Source organism: Ascaphus truei, chromosome 9 (genome assembly GCF_040206685.1).
Source record: "Ascaphus truei isolate aAscTru1 chromosome 9, aAscTru1.hap1, whole genome shotgun sequence".
Taxonomy (NCBI): Eukaryota; Metazoa; Chordata; class Amphibia; order Anura; family Ascaphidae; genus Ascaphus; species Ascaphus truei.
The window spans coordinates 22,581,522-22,602,897 of record NC_134491.1 but is presented as its reverse complement, the minus strand read 5'-3'; the positions used below and the strand labels follow the sequence as shown (position 1 = coordinate 22,602,897).

At 47.4% G+C, this 21,376-nt stretch overlaps 1 protein-coding gene across 1 annotated transcript in view; it reads left to right on the top strand.

Annotated features, from left to right (window-relative positions):
- The window catches only part of GCH1 (GTP cyclohydrolase 1), a 29,567-nt gene that overhangs the window by 3,345 nt on the left and 4,846 nt on the right, over window positions 1–21,376 (top strand). Inside the window, exons 2-3 of the mRNA XM_075613777.1 lie at window positions 9,012–9,121; window positions 14,786–14,841. Coding sequence (XP_075469892.1) covers window positions 9,012–9,121; window positions 14,786–14,841 — 166 coding nt within the window. The remainder of the gene's footprint in view (window positions 1–9,011; window positions 9,122–14,785; window positions 14,842–21,376) is intronic.

Below are 21,376 nucleotides of genomic sequence, written 5' to 3'. Positions count from 1 at the left end.
AAATAATAAAATGAAGACCATTTACGGAAGCTGCCAATCAGGGTCATGTACAACTGGACTGTAGAACTCTTACATGTTTCAGTGCTGGGGGAACGCTGCGACCATTTAGCACCCTGCAATCCGTCCAGTTTGTAATTAAACGTTTTCTGGGTGATCTAAAAATGTTGCAACAGTTTACGAGGATGTCCACATAGCATAGTTAAACTAGCAGCAACAGTGTGAATGATTTGTATATATTATTCGCACAAAATATTAGCCAGATTAGTATTTTTCATTGGTATCCATCTTTCATCTGTGCGACCAACCATAAGGTTGATATACAGTATGTAAGTTAATGCCAGCACTGATGCTGTACATCTCTCTTTTTGCAAATTAAAACCTTCAAACGTAAGTGTTACTTTTGTGATGTGATCTATATTGTCTCTGTGATAATTTAGGTGTTTAAGGTGCCACATGTGGCTATTAGGGTAGTTAAGCACTTGAAGAGTTAGGTTACCATCAGATAACTCTTGTACAGTCCGTGGCTTGTGAAGAAAGGTTACCTTTGCAAATACCGGTCTAGTTCTTTATTAGACGTATTAAATTATCGGTGATACAATTTGCACAAGACCAGCATTGCCGTTACTAATGTAAAGAAGTTGCATTAGATTGTAAGCTCCCCGGAGCAGGGACTCCTCTTCGGAACTGTTACTTTTATGTCTGATTCCCATGATCTGTTTGTATTATTTGTTGTTATTTATATGATTGTCACGTGTAGTACTAATGTGAAGCGCTATGTACACTAATGGCGCTATATAAATAAAAACATACATGCATAAAAAGGTCCCTTAACGTTTGTTCTTTGTGTGTGTGTGTTTAAGCATCATGTGTTGTGTGCAAATTATTCTTGAAAGCGTTTTAGGGAATGTGTGGTACAAAGGATAAGCAGTAATCGGATCGCATTTATTACCGGTAATGTTTTATTTGAAATGGCTAAGTGAAACATTTAATCCTTGCCGTGTAATAACAATAGAACAGGAAAAACCCGGGCGCTCCCTCCAAAGTGTATATTAAACGGGGTAAATACAATAAGTAGTTTACAACCTTAAAATTGTTATGCAAGGATCCCCTCAATGTCGTCGTCGTCGTCTCCTATGGCTCTGACCCCAATAGGATCTATCCAGGATCCTTGTTGGTACAGGGATACAGAAAGAAAGGGGGAGCACAGGTAGAGGAATGGTATAGTGATATGTGTAACCTCTAATAAATGATGGTGGGGGTAATAAAATGAAAACACACTTACACGGCCTTGTGTAAATGCTATTGCATCAAGGTTTCTTTTTGGTCTTTTTTTTCCTGCTGTGGTGGTTTTCTTTCTTCTCAGGTCCAGATATATTCTCAGGTTCGCCGACAACTTTCCATTCAGACGTCGCCCTCAAGGCAAACAGATATATAAACAAAGTATGAGAGAAAATACAGATAATAGTATTGGGTGTCTGGCTATAATGTAAAATAAAGCAGCAAATAACTGCAGTCACTCACACGGACAAGTGTGAGTGCAACCTATGGGGGAGGTATCTTTTCTTTTTTTCACATGAAGGGTAACCGTGTTCAGTGTCTTATAAACACATGCAGATAGTAGGTGATAAATGATAAGCATGATATGTATAAAAATGATAGTCACACGGCCAAGCACTGAGGCACAGGGAGATAGAGTGACTTGCCCAAGGTCACAAGGAGCCGACACCAGGAATTGAACCAGACGCCCCTGCTTCAAACTCTCAGTGCCAGTCAGTGTCTTTACTCACTGAGCCGCTCCCTCTCGCACTGTATCAATGCAAAAATAATTTTGTTTTGCTGTAATGCTCAATTTTATAGTTGGGTTATACCAGGGGCGGCCAACTCCAATCCTCAAGTTCCACCCACTGGTCAGGTTTTCAGGATATCCCTGCTTCAGCACACGTGGCTCAGTCAAAGACTGAGCCACTGATTGAGCTGCCTGTGCTGAAGGAGGGATATCCTGCAAAACGGACCCGTTGGTGGCCCTTGAAGACTGGAGTTGTCCACCCCTGGTTTATACAACCTCAGGCCTGGCACATTTCTTCACTTAGATAAGATGCAGTACAACATACATACAGAATTTGATACTGCCCATTTATATTATGTACTTCCTGGAAATCCTTCTTTTTTTTTCTTTTTTTTTTTTTTGCACTTCCAAAATCACAAATTGGTGAACAGGAAGCAAAATACCTTGGTACATTGATTTAAAGGATGGAGAAATGTGCTGTAAAACACAAGATGGAAATATGGTGTTTTGGGGGGGGAGGGTTTGGCTCTAGTTGTGCTGCAAAATGTCCTTGTTCCGTTTCTTTCGCTGTGTACACTATACAATATTTATTTACATTGAGTTCCGAAAACACTGGGACCACTTAAGAACTGTAATTGTTACATGTACACCTATACATTGGCTACACCTGCGTGCTAACCCAACGTACATTATTTCATACGTATTTGCCTGGGTGTGTTGTGTGGTTTGATGTAGTGAAAGATTTTTTGGAATATGCTTAGGTAATATATGCAGAATTATAGACTCCTATTCTTAGAGCTAATAACACTTCCACTTTTTGGAGCAGATACGTTTGACAGGATCCCTGTATAAATGTTTTATACATTTTCCTTATTTTTAGAAAAATTTAAATCAATAGTTTTACTATAACCCTTTGGCTGATTCTGGTTTTGTTGTTGCTAAATGTATGTTAGACACCCCTCCTACAGAAAGAAGCAGACACCATTGTGAAACAATTAGCCATGCGTGGAAAAAATGGCGGGGCTAACACATTCGTGTATGTATACATAGATCTAGATGATTAAAAAATTTATACATTTGTCTTATATAATATATATATCTCCATTAAACAGATTGTTAGGATCATGTAATATTCTAGGTAAAAGAAAATACAAACAAAACCCGGATAGACGCTCTAAGAGCGCAGATTGTAGACGAATACAGCAATTTGGCGGAGCCTGTGTGAAGGGGTTTAAAGGAAGGAGGTCTGTGAGAATGCAGCTAGTGATAGAGAGGGCAGAACAAGGAACTAGGCAAATAATGGGTACCTGTGTAGGTTTGAAAGAATTCTCACCGGGGGTCTGCCTCAGTTCTTAGCCCCTTGATCTAGACTGCAGTCGGTATGTAGTAGCATTACTCACGATCGTGCACCATCAGTTATGGTTGCAACTAATCTATGTAGATCAATTCTGCTGCACCAGAATAACCTCCACAATCCCCAAAGGCGTCCACTCGATCCAAAGTAGCAAAATGAAGAGGTGAATAGATCAAGGTGCTGCCGCTCCGAGGAAAAGCCGGGGGAACTCACCAGAAAAATGAGGTAAAATCAATTTATTAAACTACATAAAAAAAAACATGAACCAAACAAAATGAGCTCCTCCACCCACGCATTTCACGCCCCCTGCGGTGCTTTTTCACACCTTGTAAAAACGCCACAGGAGGCGTGAGAGGAGGAGCTAATTTTGTTTGGTTCATCTTTTTTATGTAGTTTAATAAATTGATTTTACCTCATTTTTCTGGTGAGTTTCCTCGGAGAGGCAGTACCTTGATCCTATTCACCTCTTCATAAAAGAAAATACGATCATGTATTAAACGTGGATTACGGCAATATTTGAAGAAAAAGCTTTGATGCAGACTTTAATATCCTGCCTGAGGCTGTCAGTGCTACTCGGAAGAGCTGAAATACCGACGGCGGCTGTGCTGAAGTGATTTGACTGGTCAAGAGGCTGGGAGAATGAATACGGACACGCACGAAGAGGAGACATCCAATTAAAAAAAACGGAGACTGAGCCGGGGTATAAGGACGAGTCAAGAAACAGTAGCACACTACATACGGCAGCAGAAGGAGTGAGTTAGTCATATATGTCTACCTTAATGCAGGGGTGTGCAAACTGGGGGGCGCGGCGGTTTCAGAGGCCCTGCTCTCTTCCTCATTTTAATGAAATGCCAGGGGACCGCGCAAGGCCTCTAAAACGTCACTTATCATGACTCAGTCGGCTTCGGGGTCATGTGACCCTGCGGCCTCTTTTCATGCGGCAAAATCCGTAAGGGGGCGTGAGCAGTGGGGGAGAACAGGCAGGGGGGTGCAAGGCAAAAATGTTCCCTACATCGGCACAGGTGGCTCAATCCGTTTTAGACTGAGCCACCTGTGCTGAAGCAGGGATATCCTGAAAACCTGACCTGTTGGGTCTTGAGGACTGAAGTTGAGAACCCCGGCCTTAATGTGACAAACCAATAATGATGGTGATAATTAGAACATAAAGCAGGCTCTAAGTGGTAAGGACACAGTCTTTGAAGTGGGTGAAATCGGGTTCAAAACCCAGTGTCCGCCATCTTTGTGATCTGAGACAAGTCACTATTTCCGTGTACCTCAGGGGCTTAAAATCAACGGTACGCTTTAAAGGCATGTGCCATGTACCGCTCTACATACATTGTCTGCGCTATACTAGACAAAATTAGTATGAATGTAAAGTTCAAAGGGATCATTCCATATCTACAGAAACAGCTGGTTTCCGATGGCCATTTCCATAGACTTTTGGCCACAAATAGCCAGGTTGTCCGCGTCTGAGAGATGTGCGCTTCTTGCATGAGAATAAACATTGTACAAGTAATCCCTGAAGTTCCCGAGTGCATCACTTTCTCGCCAGTATTTGGGGGGGTATGTTATCCATTTGCATTGTGAGGGTTTCCACATGTTGTAGGTAATGGGCAACATTCTGCAGCTCTGAGACATTAGGCCTTTGATTTAGTGGACGGACGCGATGTAGCGCATGGCGTCACGCGCCTGTTGCCCGTGCGATCTGTGGACTGAGATCCACAGCGACGGGAGGCATGGCCGTGACGTCACCAGACTGATTCGCCCTCATTGGCTGAACCGCTCGCGTGACTCGGCCGTGGCGCGTCAAACAAATTCCTGTGTCTCTTGAAAACGCCTTCGCGCGCACTATGGCCGGCCTCTCTAGAGGTGTGGCCTGTCGTGCGCGCAGTCGCTCGCACTATGCACACGGCTTAGGCTTGCACTTCGCAGGGACAGGCAGCCAGCCTGCGGATTTCTTAAATATCCAACTTCACTTAACCCCTTCAGTGCCCGCATGGTATTTATCGCATTGCTTTAATTTGCATTGACCATATATTTTGCTAGCTCGTGTATCCTCCTTTTGCCGGGTGCCTGGGTGTTTCCTGTCATTTGGAAAAATTAAGGGAAAAATTATACGAAACTCAAACTCATATTGGTGAATACAGCCCCCAAAACAACTTAAAGACCACGGTTTCTATAGAGACCCATTTAATTTGTGTGTGGATGACGCAGCGCCCTGCTGCAGACACATCCATCTTTTGATACTTGCTTTCATCCCCCTGTCACTTTGGTAATTTGAATTGGATTCATAAAAGGTCTTGTGTGCTGTGTCTCTGCGCGGACACCTGGTGTTTGTTTGGTTATGCATGACATGTCTTCTCTCCGTGGTTTTTATTGTACTGCAAATGATGAACCGTGAACACTTCCAGCTGACGGGGCTCTCTCTGGCCCCCATAGACATAGGCGGGCCCCACTCATACGGCGGGTTCCGTTCCAGTCCCCAGCCGAAAAGCGGAAATCACCGAAAAGCGGAACATGGCTTTTTTTTGTGTGCAGAGCGCACAAATGCGATGTTAACCGGCTATATCCCGTCTCTCCTCCCTCCTCCTCCATCCCAGAATGCAGCATTCTGCGCATACGCTGAGTCGGCCATCCCCTTTTGCGCATGCGCGGAAACTTGACAAATACATGAAACAGGAACGCCGAGAAGCGGGGCCCTAATGTATAAGGAAAAGAAATGCAGCAACATCGACTGTCTACCAACTAATCTTTCTAGTATCCATAATGCCGCTGACATTTTTTTTTCCCCGCCACTCATGTGAATATGTCCCTCCCGTGCTGGCGGATTTGCTCTCCCTCCCCTTCACACCTGTATATCTCCCCGTCTCACTCTTCTCCCTCCCCCCCTTCTTCCTCGCTCTCCCCTCTTCCCCACCCCCCACTATCAATCAATTACCCCCTCTCACACAATCCCCCCCCTCCTCACACTCATTTCCCCCTCCTCCCCATGACACACACTTCTCCCCCCAATACCCATACAATTCCCCCCCACACAGACTTACTCCCCCACACAATGCCCCCAATACAAAACACCCCCCTAGGTACAAACACAATTACCTGCCCCCCTTCCCAGATACAAAAAAATGGGAAATGACATGCAAATGAGCACACACTGTCACATTTAGCTTCTAATCCATTTTAGCAAGGGACCCCTATAAGCTTATGTCTGCCGTTTTTAAACCGCTTTTCAGCACAGTCTGGGTTAAAGAAGGGCAGAGCCAGTAAACCTACTCAGACTGCTGTTTTGACCTCTTGCCTATACTGGGTTTCCCTGGCTACAGTGGACATGCTGTATGCTAAGAGATAATGGGGAAGGGCAGGGTTGCAGACATGTATGAGACGTGTGACTGTGCTCACAGGTGATATTTTTATTTGTGGTACGGTGGATGGTTTCTGTTATTTTTTTTATCCACCATAGCATATATTTAATGTCTGCTTAAAATAAAAGGCAAACTGCGAACATTGGGCTGTGACGACCATAATGAAAAAATATAAATGACGCAGCTTTGCGTTTCCACGGTTACCTGACGACAGCTGATAGCATACAGGAAATTAAACTGTTCCGCCATTGTATCCTGTTCCAGGAAGGAAGATAGGAGAGCGCAGAGAGGGGGGCGCAGCCAGTAAATAAAGGATGCTGAACTAGCCCGTCAAGGGAAGGAGTCAATATTTTGAGTTCGAATGACTGAACTTTGGAAATACGAAATTGGCTTCAGATAAATATGTGATATGTATCCTCCGGACGGGAGAAATGGAGCCAGGCTGCTAGCTGGCTCATAGGGGGGGCGGGGGGGTGTAATGGTAACTACAATGGGAGTAGCTGTGTGTTAGTGCCCCTATCGGCACTATCACAGTTTAACAAATAATCCTTATCAATAAGACACACAATTTATGAGGAATACACTGAGGCCTGTGGATCAAGGCAAATGTGGTGCAATTTTGGGGCAACAAGACTTCACCGGACGTATCAGAGGAAAAAAACTCCTTGACATCTATAGGGTTTTTTTTCTATGATCCACATGGTACAGCTGTTTTGCCCCACAATTGCACCACTTTTCCCTTTTGGTACATACGTTTTGTTTCTTGTGCGCTCACATTATGTTATCTTGCTTGCATACTACATGCATATCCTTCTATTCAGCTAGTTCACTGCTAGTAAGTAAAAGTACCGAAGCTGGTCAGTGTAAAAACGTACAGTGTGGTCCCCTCTATCACCGCAAACCACTTTGACCACTAAAATCACAAACGGTCACGTGCGCAGGATTGTGCATCTTCATATAGATAGCAAAATGTGCTGCTCCTTATGTACATGTTTCCGACATCGACGTAAGGCCAACGTCGAGTGGCCAACTCCCAGTCCTCAAGGGCCACCAACAGGCCAGGTTTTAAGGAGATCTCTGCTTCAGCACAGGTGGCTGTCAATGACTGTGCCACTGATTGAGCCACCTGTGCTGACGCTGGGATATCCTTAAAATCTGACCTGTTGGTGGCCGTTAAAGACTGGAGTTGGTCACTCCTGGTGTATGGTGAGATTATGGGTTTATTCAGACTTATTCAGAGTTTTTCAGGCCCCCGATTTGGTCCCCTGCAGAGCCGCTTCCCAGTGCCGTAGAAAATATCCGCTCCATTTCAAATAAATACGGCTCAATCTCCCCCAGCACAGTGAGGAGACTGCACGTTATATTTAATACATTGCCTGGGCCGCAGAGTGCGCCTGCGCGGTCTTATGTAAAGGTTTTGAGGAACATCAAGGCACACTGACTTGGCAAAAAGAGAAATGTAATGCAGCCAAAGAAACCAACGTTTCGACTGCCACGCAGTCTTTATCAAGGTGTGAGGGCTGTGGCTCTCGCCTTGATAAAGACTGAGTGGCAGTTGAAACGTTGGTTTCTTTGGCTGCATTACATTTCTCTTTTTGCTAAGTCAGTGTGCCTTGATGTTCCTCTGTACCAGGGGGGTGCAAACTGAGATTTTATGGGGGGGGGGGGAGGCGTTTAGAGGCCCCGTGCTCTCCCCCACAACTCCCCGCCCGGGGAGGCGCGAGGCCTCTGTAACGCCCTCTTACCTGCTGTTAGCTGGCTCTTCGGCAACGTGTCGCCATGACAGCGTGGCGTCAAATGCCAACGCGATGTCACAGGTCATCGTGACGTCACATGACGCAGCCGATGCCAGAGAGCTGGTAAGGAGGGGGGAAGAGAGCAGCCAGGAGGGGGGAAGAGAGCAGCCAGGAGGGGGGAAGAGAGCAGCCAGGGGGGGGGGGGGGGGCGCCGACAGAAAAGTTTGTGCACCCCTGCTCTATACCTTCATGACTATTTGGGACCTGCAGGATTTCCCCTACATCTGGGAGCAGCAGCATGTTGAATTTTGAGACCTCTAGGAAGTGTCGGCAGAACGCTGTTTTCATATTGTTTTATAAACCTTTGAACCAGGGGTCTGCAAACTTAAGTCTGAGCCCCCCTACCTGATCTCACCCACCCCTGCTCGCGCCCCCCCCCCCTCCTTCTCTGCTCTGGCGTCAAATGACGTGACCCCGCTGCGTCATTTGACGCTGGGTTGCCATGGAGACGCGTTGCTGGAAGCCAAGATAAGTAGGCCTGGCGCGGTCCCCCGGCATTTAATTTAAATGCCTTCGGGGAAGCGAGGAGCTTCTCTAAACGCCGTGCCCCCCCCCCCCATATTGGAAAATGTTGCGTACCCCTGCCTTGAACCATTGAGTGTCCCATTTTTTTTGTCTGCTTGCAACTGGGTGGAGAAAGATCTCCCTGATCTTCTTATCGCCAGCAAAGTAGTGTCTTTTTTCGCTCTACTAATTGAAACCTTTTATTTCAGATGTGCTGAATGACGCCATATTTGATGAGGATCACGATGAGATGGTGATTGTGAAAGACATTGACATGTTTTCAATGTGCGAGCATCATTTAGTTCCCTTCATTGGAAAGGTAATGTTGTACAATCCCACAGTTTCTAATTGTCGCACATAATTAGGGCAGTTTTCTGAGAATCTGTGTGTTTGATGAATGCTTTGTGCACTTGTGTTCATATGACACACATTAAACAGCACAGTCCATTTGATGCAATAGGCTTTCAATCAGATTTTTATATAAACCTTTTTTTTTTTTTATGGAAATAAAAAATACATTCAAGGATTTAAAACGCCACAATTTCACATGACATTCGAAAAAATAAAGATATATAACGTTGTAGGGATACATTTGATAAACATATAGGTAAGAGCTGGTATTTATCAAATGTGCTACCAGGAAGTAATGCATTGAGAAGTTATCTCTCGTTTTCAGGTATGTCCTGGGCACAGCGTTATGTTGATAATACATGGTCACGTTTATGTGCACAGAGGTTATACGTTCTAGCTAGACATTTCGTGAAGAGTTAAAAATAATGTTATGGGTAACGGTTACAGACAAGGTTAAAATGTGAGACCGCTGAAGTCTTGAAAGAACTTTAACTGGAGGCGGAGTCTGTGGTAGGTTGTTGCAGATCATGTGACTGTGTAAGGCTGCGGCCCCAGTACCGTTCTACGTGCGCTGCACGAACAAGTACCGCCCCTCAATGGGGCTGGGCCCAGTATGTGGCTTCGCGCGCATTTGGCAGCCGCGCTCTCAGTTTAAGACGGCAAAATTGTGTTTAGAACTTGCAATGGAGGGGTGGCCACGCCCCCTGCGGCGGTTTGGCCAATGAGGGCGAACCATCCGCGTAAGGTCATGGCCACACCCCTGCAAACCCCCTGCCACGCCTTTCCCCCCCTGTTGCAATCTCCTGCATCTAACACAGATCGCAATGAAGCGCTGTGCAAGCGCCACCCCTCTTCCCCCCCCCCCCTGTGCCGGGCGTGCGTGCTGCAGTGCAGACTGGGACTGCAGCCTAAGGTTTAAGCAGGGGCTTTAAGTCAGCCTGGGCGATTCCTTGAAGAGTGGCCTCCACCTGTGGCATCATAATTTCATGGGACGTCACGCCATCGGGTTGCCATGACAACACGACGCTGTTGAAGGCGGGTCGCTCTGCAGAAGTTAAACCCCTCCCCATCACTCACTCGCACGCCTCTCAGCACGCACACACACACTTGCCAAGCGGTCCTGCTGGTCCGGGGACTCTGCAGCGCCCTCCAGGGCCGCCAACAGAAATCGTGGGGCCTGGGCCAAACATTTTAAGCAGGCCTCCGCCCCCCCCACTTCCTTTAACACCTCACAAGCCCCCTCTCTTCCCCCCCCCCCCCATCCCATGTATTTCTCTTTCTTCCGTCTCATCCCATCTCACTCTCCCGCCTCGCATGTATTTCTCTCCCCTGCTTCTCACTCTTACTCCCTCTCTCCTCCCCCTCCGTCAATTACCCCACACTCGCTCATTCCGTCCCCCCCCCCAACACACAATTCCCCCCACAAGATATATACCAAAAAACTTCCCACCCCCCCAAATGCATACAAAAACCCCGTTTACCCAATACATACATACTTATACACACATTCCCAGTAAGAGATATCTCTCTCTATCTCTCTATCTATCTCCAATACATATAAAAAAATACCCCAAGCCCCCCAATGCATAATGGGGAGTGTTCGGCGGCTGTGGGGGGGGGGGGTGCAGCAGGGGGCCTGGCGGTTAGTCAAGGCAGTTGCCGCCGACCCCGCTGCAGGCACTTTGCTGCTCCCGCTGTGGGGGTGGGGCCGATGCTCGGGGGGGGGGGGGGGTTTGGGGGAATAGCGGGACGGCCCGGTGGCAATTGGGGGGACGGCTGTTTTGGCCAGATGCTGCGGGGAGGGGGGGTAGCGTTACGGCACGGTGACTGGGGTGGGGGAGGTGACGGTGCTGCGAGGGGCCCGGCGGCTGGTCACAGCAGTTGCCGCCGGCTCCGCTGCACCTGTCTCCGATGCTTCTCCTGCACGCGCCGGGCCTCCCGGAAGCTTAACCCAACCGATTTCCGGCGCTGTCAACAGGGAGACCCAGCCCCGTTTTTTTTTAATTAACTGGCGCCCTCCTCCAGTCGGGCAGGAGGTCGGATCGCGGCGCCCACAGGAGGAGGGACGGAGTATTGCAGGCTGTCAGGGAGCGGCAGCACCGGCCCACAGCACCGATAGCGCAATCCACCAATGGGTTTAAATATATTCTATCTGGATAATGAAGCAAAATAATTATCATAATGGAAGAGAGCGCGATATGCAGAATTGCCCACCAGTATATTACGTGCAAGGCTGTTGGATATAATTAAATAACTGTTCTCTGAAAGGAAGCAAACATTTTGTATGAATTGCAATTCTCAGTTCTCGGTGTTTGAGACACCGGACCTGCCCTTTCTTCGTCATTATGAACAATCTAATAGTACCTGACATTTGTGTTTTCTTAACATTTCATAAAGCAAACCGAGCCCGGGGGGGGGGGGGGGGGGTGGCGTGCTGGTATTAAACCAAATCAGCCTGAACCACAGATCTGATCATGTTCCAAATCAGACCAAATCTGAACAGACAAGCGTACTATCTTTCTGCCGATAACCCCCTGATCTCTGAGACCATGTCTGATCTCAACTAAGAAACTACTGTACATGTGCAAAATGAATGCTTATTATTGGATAAATTGTTACAATAGAAAATAGTGGAATAACTATAAAGACGTTAATCCGGGGTACTCTATATCAGGGGTGTGCAAACTTTTAAGTTAGTGCTCCCCCTTGCCTACGCCCCCCCTCCTTAGCTGCTCTCGGGCTCCACGGTCATATGATGTCACGACGTCATGTGGCGACGCGTCAAGGAAGAGCCGGCTGAGAGCAGGTAAGTGAAGTTGCAGAGGCCTCGCGCCTCCCCCGGCATTTCATTTACATGCCTGGGGGGGGAAGCACGGGGGCTCTGCAACCGCGCGCCCCCCTTAGAAAATCCCACGCCCCCCCCAGTTTGCGCACCGCTGCTCTATCAGGGGAGCACAAACTTTTGAAGCTGCACCCCTCCTGCTTGCTCTCCCCCTTAGTTTTTTTTTTTGCCGTCAAATGGCGCTGCGGGGTCATGTCCCGTCACGTGACCCCACCATGGCGATGGCTGTCAAATTTTTTAAATCCTTCTTTTTTTTTTTTTTTTTTTTTTAATATATATGCCGCTTTTGATTACCTTTATTGAAAAGGAATTACCTAAACTGCTGATCGATTAGTTCTCGGTGATCGATCAGCAAAGATCCTGCATCTCCAGGTTCACTAAATGGCTGCCTTACAGTTTCAATCAATCCTTCAGTCGGTGTAACTCAGCAGCTACAATGTATTCTTATATTACTAGGGTAACATTATCTATTGTTACAGCTTGTAGCTCAAACTGATGAGAATATTGGCAACACATTATAACAAATAGGAAAGTGTTGCAAAGATCTTGCACTGCTGGGGAGGTGGGCTAAATCTGCTATAGAAATCAAAGGATGCTCCGTATGTTAAAACTCATTAAAAATTGCATTATTAGTTAAATAATAAAACATTTTAAAAATCATTGAGCATTATCGACGACTACAGAACCGATTTTGTTTAAAAAAAAAAAAAACATAGGATATTGCATGGATTGCAATTTTCTGGGGCTTTCAGCTGTTTTGTGTCCATAATGTTTAATGTTTCTTATATTCTAATTTATTCTGTGCTGTTTAAAGCTGCAAAACACTACATCTTTATTTTGTCATAGGATTGGAGCAGGGGGTCTCTGGAACCCCATTAATTTCAGCCCTGCAGACCCCCTGCTTCCTGAGATACTTAACTCCGTTGGCGTGCCGGTATCTCTGCAGGCAGGGAGCATGTGGTCTAACTAAATGGCGGTGTTTAAATGTCCTGCGTCACACGATGGGCCAATAGGAAGCCGTGATGTCATCCCTTGCGGCTTCCTATTGGCCCGCTCGACCTTGATATTTAAACTCCATGGAGATACTGGCATCCCCTACGGAGGTAAGTATCTCTGAAAGCAGGAGGTCCCCAGAGCTGGAATTAATGGGGAACAGCTCTGGAGACCCCCTGCTTCAATCCTATAACAAAGAAAAGACGATGTGCAGGCTGTTTTTGCTGATTTAAACCTGTGATTGCTTTGGAGCACCAATGTATTGAATGTACTGTAATGTGCAGCTACCAGGCCTGCTTTAGGCTTAGTCCCAGATAGTGCTGATTGGGTTGAGCGGGCGGCGCTTGCGGAGGAGACTTGCATATATAGATATATGTAAGTCCCTGCTCACGCGGTGAGCGCGGCGCTTGTGCACGTGCACACACGCTCTGCCGCGATCGACGCCTAGGTAAACAAAAACCCTATACTTACCCGCGCACTCAACTACCCGCAATGCCCCCACTCCCCCGGCCGCGCGTACAAGCAGGACACCCGGCACTCATGCTTGGAGCGCTCTCCAAGCATGAGCGCGCTCAGCGCCAGTGGGGACTTAGGCTGAGTCCATAGAGGGGGGGAGCAGGGCTGAGGCTCGCCTGCTGAAGCTGTGCGATTTCATGCACATGCAGGCGAGCCAGCGGGCGCAATCGGGAGGCGGGGGGAGCTGGTGGGAGGCGGGGCAGTGACGTCGCTGGGCCAATCGCCCGCGACGCACTGACGTCAACGTCATGGCGCCGTGACGTTGACGCTGCTTCGCGCTGATTGGATGTTTTCAGCCGACAGCGCGCTGAAAAACAGCTTGGCTGTCGGCTGAAAAATCCAGCGCCTCCGCACGCCTGCGGACGCTCGCGTGAGCCCCCTCTCAAGGCATCCTCATTGAGGATGCAGGGGCTCAGCGCGGAGCGTCCGCACGGCTTGTCCTTCTATGGACGCAGCCTTAGCCTTACTGACACATCACAAAAAGCAAAAAGACAATAATTCTTCCCTATTGTTGTTGCAAGGTACAGTATGTGAATTTATTTAAATCTTTTAGGATATTGGCTATTTCGCTGTAATACAAAAATGCAGTTTAGCAGTGCAGTACTTGCAAATCATATTGTGCTAAATAAGCCCAAAAATTAGAATTCTTTTAAATATTCAGCAGTATTTTATGTGTTACTTTGCAAATGTTTAATATTCAGCTCTCGTTTCTAAACTTTTTACCGATAATTGCCTGAATTGTGTAGCAGCAGGTGTCCCAGGAAGTCACACTGTCGGATAAATGAAATAACATTATACAAATGTTTAATTCCAAGTGATAACAGGGAATCAAATGTGAGTGCAGAAGCAAAATCTTAGTCTCTTAATAAAACAAGTGGCTCTTTAATCACCATCGGCAGACTGAAATGTTTTTTTATCTCCTTGGGAGAAGGAGCGGCTCAGTGAGTAAAGACACTGAGTGTAAACTATGACACTGAGTTTGAATCGTGTGAGCCTGGTTCAGTTCTGCAGTGTCGGCTCCTTGTGACCTTGGGCAAGTCACTTTATCTCCCTGTGCCTCAGGCACCAAAAACATAGATTGTACGATTATTCTGGGCAGGGGCTGTGCCTGTAACATTCCTATGTGCTGCGTATCACACGCTATGCTGTAACTGTGAGGTGCTTTGAGTCCCGTTGGGAGTGAGGCACTATATGTAATAACGTTTATTGGTAAATGAGATTATTCAATTCAGATTTCTTTAGATCAATATACCTATATTACACCCTCTCTCCTATTTGCAGGTACACATAGGCTATCTCCCAAATAAACAAGTGCTCGGCCTCAGCAAGCTTGCAAGGTAAGTGACACATGTATGTAATAGATTGCTTTATTTACAGCTAATGTACGGCAGCAGCTGGGAAGCAGCGAGTGTAGATACTATTGGGGAAGCCCTTATAAACAGCTTCACACAAGGAAGTCGGGATCCTTTATCAAGGTTAATGTAGTCGCAACAACATAGTGATGCTACTGGGACCATTTTTGCATTGCTGTCCCCTTCTGGCTGTAAAAGGGTTAATGTCATTTTTTTATGCCGTAATGCAGGGGTTCCAAACTCCCATCCTCAAGACCCCACCAACAGGTCAGGTGATCAGGATTTCCCTGCTTCAGCACTGGTGGCTTAGTCATTATGATACAGCCATCTGTGATGAAGCAGAGATCCCGAACACCTGACCTGTTGGCGGCCCTTACACCTGACCTGTTGGCGGCCCTTGAGGGCTGGAGTTGGCCACCGCTGACGTAGAAGATAGAAAGTTGCGTGTTCAGAAAGCATTCGTTTGGTTTTAAAAAGGCAATCCAAGCGGCATTTAAAACAAAAAAAACAAAAAAAAAAACTTTTTTTTGTTTTAATATATGTGGCTTTTACTGAAAACTAATAACCTCAGCTGCCGATCAATTGGTTCTCCCATGATCGATCTGCAAAGATCCTGCTTCCCCGGGTTCACTAAATGGCCGCCTTTCAGTTTCGATCAATCCTTCAGTCAGTGTAACTCAGCAGCTACAATGTATTCTTATATTACTTATACTTATATTACTAAGGTAGCATTGCCTATTGTTACCGTTTGCAGCGCACATTGCTGGGAATATTGGCAACAAATTACCACGAGCAGGAAAGTGTTGCAAAGATCTTGCACTGCTAGGGAGGTGGGCTAAACCTGCTATAGAAATCAAAGGATGCTCAGTATATTAAAACTCATTAAAAATGGCATTCAGTTGAATTTAAAAAAAAAAAAGTAGTGTTATCTAATATTTTAGAACGGATTTATTTTGAAACAAACGCATGTAGGATATTGCTTGGATTGCGCCTTCAATACAGCAGTATTTTGTATAAAGTAGACAAAAACTGGACTATATTATGAGTCACAACATTTATTTCCTTCAAAGTCCTGTCTTATATACTGTAGCTCAGAAGGAGATTCTTATCCTGTTGTAATTTCCCAATCCACTGACATTATCCCTTAAATAACAGAACCGCATGTGAAGGATTATTTGCTAAAAGATCTACAGGTACAGTTTGCTTTTTCCAATTAAATTTGACATTTAATATGAGAGTGGCCTGTGCTGGGTCGGACTCGTACTGCAGCGGGCTTTAAAGGAAACGTGAATAACGCAAACTTTAAAGAATCCCTTTTGAATTAATTTTTAAGTGTACAAATAAGTGAAACGCTGAGCTAAAGTTTCCTATATCCAGGAATGTCGTCATCTTGATATAACCACATTACACGGTTATACAGAGAATGTCTTATCAGACCCTGTACTGCCAGACTTATATTCCTTCCCAAATCCTGTACAGTGAACTGATAAGATAGCGTGGAAACCTGGGGCGGCCAACTCCAGTCCTCAAGGGCCACCAACAGGTCCGGTTTTAAGAATATACCTGCTTCAGCACAGGTGGCTCAGTCAACGCTTTAAGAAAGGAGGAGCGGCTCAGCAAGTAAAGACACTGACTAATAACGACACTGAGTGTGAAGCAGGGGAACCTGGTTCAGTTCCCAGTGTCAGCTCCTTGTGACCTTGGGCAAGTCTCTTTATCTCCCTGTGCCTCAGGCACCAGTAACATAGACTGTAAGCTCACCTGGACACGAGCTGTGCCTGTAACATTCCTATGTGCTGCGTACCGCGCGCTATACTGTAATTGTGACACAACTAGTATGAAATTGGCTGGAGCAAAGAGCAATTCTTCACCCTAAAACTCACTTGTCAGTGACGTTAAATACAAAGGGTACAGATGTTCTACACGCTCGCAAAATGTTGAAATGGTATAATTTTTAAAGGAGGAATTTTCGCCCCGTGACTCCCTGCTTCCGGAGATACTTACCTCTGAAGGAAGGGGGCGCCAGTATCTATCTCTCCGCTTCAAAACTCCCGCGTTCTGCGGGCCAATAGGAAGCCAAACCTGATGTCACGTCTTCCTATTGGCCTGCCGGACGCAGGAGCTTTGAAATTCCGCCATTACATGATCCCTGCTAGCTGAGCGGCTGCCGGCACCCCCTGCGTAAGCATCTCCGGAAGCAGGGGGTCCTCAGAGCTTAAATTAATGGGGTTCAGCTCCGGAGACCCCCTGCCTCTTTAAATGTGTCTAAAATTACATTATAATAAGGGCTTGTGGCCCTCCACTGCTAGCTGTTTTCTGATCGAGCCCCTTAGGAGATCCGGTTGAAGTATGAAGATCCCTGATCTGCGTGCTCCATTCCACACCATTTAAACAAATATTTTAACACCGCAATGACTGCTCTCTTTTCTGCAGGTGTATAAGGGCATACATTTTTATTTTATGAACACATTTTTGTTTAATGCATCAGATTTATTTTAAACCATAAAAAGGTCCAGATTTTTTTACATTTTATTTAATTTTTTTTTTAAATTATTTTTAAAGATTATCAAGAGTGAGAAAATATGTTCGTTAAGTGGCTTTTTTTTTTTCCAAATAAAATCCTGGACACTTTCCGTGCCTGTTCCCGAGTCTGTTTACTTCAGCTCGGCCACCTGATTAATCAGCGTGAAGTCTTATTAGATGACGGCTTGGAACATTTGTAATCCCCGGTAACTCCGATTATACCACAATAAAACTTCTCGTCTGATCACTGACATCATTATGTGTTGACGGCTTTGTTACTGTGAAGGTCTGCAGTGCGAGCAATGCCCTTCTGTACAAAAAGACCCATCTTTTAAAGCTTTATACGTTCAATATGTAGCAGTGTCCAGTGCATAAAAGGCAGCCACAACTTCCAGTATGGCACCGGAGGGTGAAGTCGCAGCCCCCTGAGCTGCTGCAGCCCCACTGCTCCTACACAGATCAGCAGCTTAAATAACCAGGACAAATGATTTAAGGCAGTAGATAAAAACTTGCTGAATGATGCCGTGAACAGCAAAAAGCAGGTAGACTTTGCATGCTCCTGTGAGGGGGAGATGCATGTGCAGGCAGTCTCTGCATGTTCCTGTGAGGGGGAGATGCATGTGCAGGCAGTCTCTGCATGTTCCTGTGAGGGGGAGATGCGTGTGCAGGCAGTCTCTGCATGTTCCTGTGAGGGGGAGATGCATGTGCAGGCAGTCTCTGCATGTTCCTGTGAGGGGGAGATGCGTGTGCAGGCAGTCTCTGCATGTTCCTGTGAGGGAGAGATGCATGTGCAGGCAGTCTCTGCATGTTCCTGTGAGGGAGAGATACATGTGCAGGCAGTCTCTGCATGTTCCTGTGAGGGAGAGATGCATGTGCAGGCAGTCTCTGCATGTTCCTGTGAGGGAGAGATGCATGTGCAGGCAGTCTCTGCATGTTCCTGTGAGGGAGAGATACATGTGCAGGCAGTCTCTGCGTGCTCCTGTGAGGGAGAGATACATGTGCAGGCAGTCTCTGCATGTTCCTGTGAGGGAGAGATACATGTGCAGGCAGTCTCTGCATGTTCCTGTGAGGGAGAGATATATGTGCAGGCAGTCTCTGCATGTTCCTGTGAGGGAGAGATGCATGTGCAGGCAGTCTCTGCATGTTCCTGTGAGGGAGAGATACATGTGCAGGCAGTCTCTGCATGTTCCTGTGAGGGAGAGATGCATGTGCAGGCAGTCTCTGCATGTTCCTGTGAGGGAGAGATACATGTGCAGGCAGTCTCTGCGTGTTCCTGTGAGGGAGAGATGCATGTGCAGGCAGTCTCTGCATGTTCCTGTGAGGAAGAGATGCATGTGCAGGCAGTCTCTGCATGTTCCTGTGAGGGAGAGATGCATGTGCAGGCAGTCTGCATGTTCCTGTGAGGGAGAGATACATGTGCAGGCAGTCTCTGCATGTTCCTGTGAGGGAGAGATGCATGTGCAGGCAGTCTCTGCATGTTCCTGTGAGATACATGTGCAGGCAGTCTCTGCATGTTCCTGTGAGATACATGTGCAGGCAGTCTCTGCATGTTCCTGTGAGGGAGAGATACATGTGCAGGCAGTCTCTGCATGTTCCTGTGAGGGAGAGATACATGTGCAGACAGTCTCTGCATGTTCCTGTGAGATACATGTGCAGGCAGTCTCTGCGTGTTCCTGTGAGGGAGAGATACATGTGCAGGCAGTCTCTGCATGTTCCTGTGAGGGGGAGATACATGTGCAGGCAGTCTCTGCGTGCTCCTGTGAGGGAGATATACATGTGCAGGCAGTCTCTGCGTGCTCCTGTGAGGGAGAGATACATGTGCAGGCAGTCTCTGCGTGTTCCTGTGAGGGAGAGATGCATGTGCAGGCAGTCTCTGCATGTTCCTGTGAGGGAGAGATGCATGTGCAGGCAGTCTCTGCATGTTCCTGTGAGGGAGAGATACATGTGCAGGCAGTCTCTGCATGTTCTTGTGAGGGAGAGAAGCATGTGCAGGCAGTCTCTGCATGTTCCTGTGAGATACATGTGCAGGCAGTCTCTGCGTGCTCCTGTGAGGGGGAGATACATGTGCAGGCAGTCTCTGCATGTTCCTGTGAGGGAGAGATACATGTGCAGGCAGTCTCTGCATGTTCCTGTGAGGGAGAGATACATGTGCAGGCAGTCTCTGCATGTTCCTGTGAGATACATGTGCAGGCAGTCTCTGCATGTTCCTGTGAGATGCATGTGCAGGCAGTCTGCATGTTCCTGTGAGGGAGAGATACATGTGCAGGCAGTCTCTGCATGTTCCTGTGAGGGAGAGATACATGTGCAGGCAGTCTCTGCATGTTCCTGTGAGATACATGTGCAGGCAGTCTCTGCGTGTTCCTGTGAGGGAGAGATACATGTGCAGGCAGTCTCTGCGTGTTCCTGTGAGGGGGAGATACATGTGCAGGCAGTCTCTGCGTGCTCCTGTGAGGGAGATATACATGTGCAGGCAGTCTCTGCGTGCTCCTGTGAGGGAGAGATACATGTGCAGGCAGTCTCTGCGTGTTCCTGTGAGGGAGAGATGCATGTGCAGGCAGTCTCTGCATGTTCCTGTGAGGGAGAGATGCATGTGCAGGCAGTCTCTGCATGTTCCTGTGAGGGAGAGATACATGTGCAGGCAGTCTCTGCATGTTCCTGTGAGGGAGAGATGCATGTGCAGGCAGTCTCTGCGTGTTCCTGTGAGATGCATGTGCAGGCAGTCTCTGCATGTTCCTGTGAGGGAGAGATACATGTGCAGGCAGTCTCTGCATGTTCCTGTGAGATACATGTGCAGGCAGTCTCTGCGTGTTCCTGTGAGGGAGAGATACATGTGCAGGCAGTCTCTGCATGTTCCTTTGAGGGGGAGATACATGTGCAGGCAGTCTCTGCGTGCTCCTGTGAGGGAGAGATACATGTGCAGGCAGTCTCTGCATGTTCCTGTGAGGGAGAGATACATGTGCAGGCAGTCTCTGCGTGTTCCTGTGAGGGAGAGATGCATGTGCAGGCAGTCTCTGCGTGTTCCTGTGAGGGAGAGATGCATGTGCAGGCAGTCTCTGCATGTTCCTGTGAGGGAGAGATGCATGTGCAGGCAGTCTCTGCATGTTCTTGTGAGGGAGAGATACATGTGCAGGCAGTCTCTGCATGTTCCTGTGAGGGAGAGATGCATGTGCAGGCAGTCTCTGCATGTTCCTGTGAGAGACATGTGCAGGCAGTCTCTGCATGTTCCTGTGAAGGAGAGATGCATGTGCAGGCAGTCTCTGCATGTTCCTGTGAGGGGGAGATACATGTGCAGGCAGTCTCTGCGTGTCCTGTGAGGGAGAAATACATGTGCAGGCAGTCTCTGCATGTTCCTGTGAGGGAGAGATACATGTGCAGGCAGTCTCTGCGTGCTCCTGTGAGGGGGAGATACATGTGCAGGCAGTCTCTGCATGCTCCTGTGAGGGAGAGATACATGTGCAGGCAGTCTCTGCATGTTCCTGTGAGGGAGAGATACATGTGCAGGCAGTCTCTGCATGTTCCTGTGAGGGAGAGATACATGTGCAGGCAGTCTCTGCATGTTCCTGTGAGGGAGAGATACATGTGCAGGCAGTCTCTGCGTGTTCCTGTGAGGGAGAGACACATGTCCAGGCAGTCTCTGCGTGTTCCTGTGAGGGAGAGACACATGTGCAGGCAGTCTCTGCGTGCTCCTGTGAGGGAGAGATACATGTGCAGGCAGACTCTGCATGTTCCTGTGAGGGAGAGATACATGTGCAGGCAGTCTCTGCATGTTCCTGTGAGGGAGAGATACATGTGCAGGCAGTCTCTGCATGTTCCTGTGAGGGAGAGATACATGTGCAGGCAGTCTCTGCGTGCTCCTGTGAGGGAGAGATACATGTGCAGGTAGTCTCTGCATGTTCCTGTGAGGGAGAGATGCATGTGCAGGCAGTCTCTGCATGTTCCTGTGAGGGAGAGATGCATGTGCAGGCAGTCTCTGCATGTTCCTGTGAGGGAGAGATAC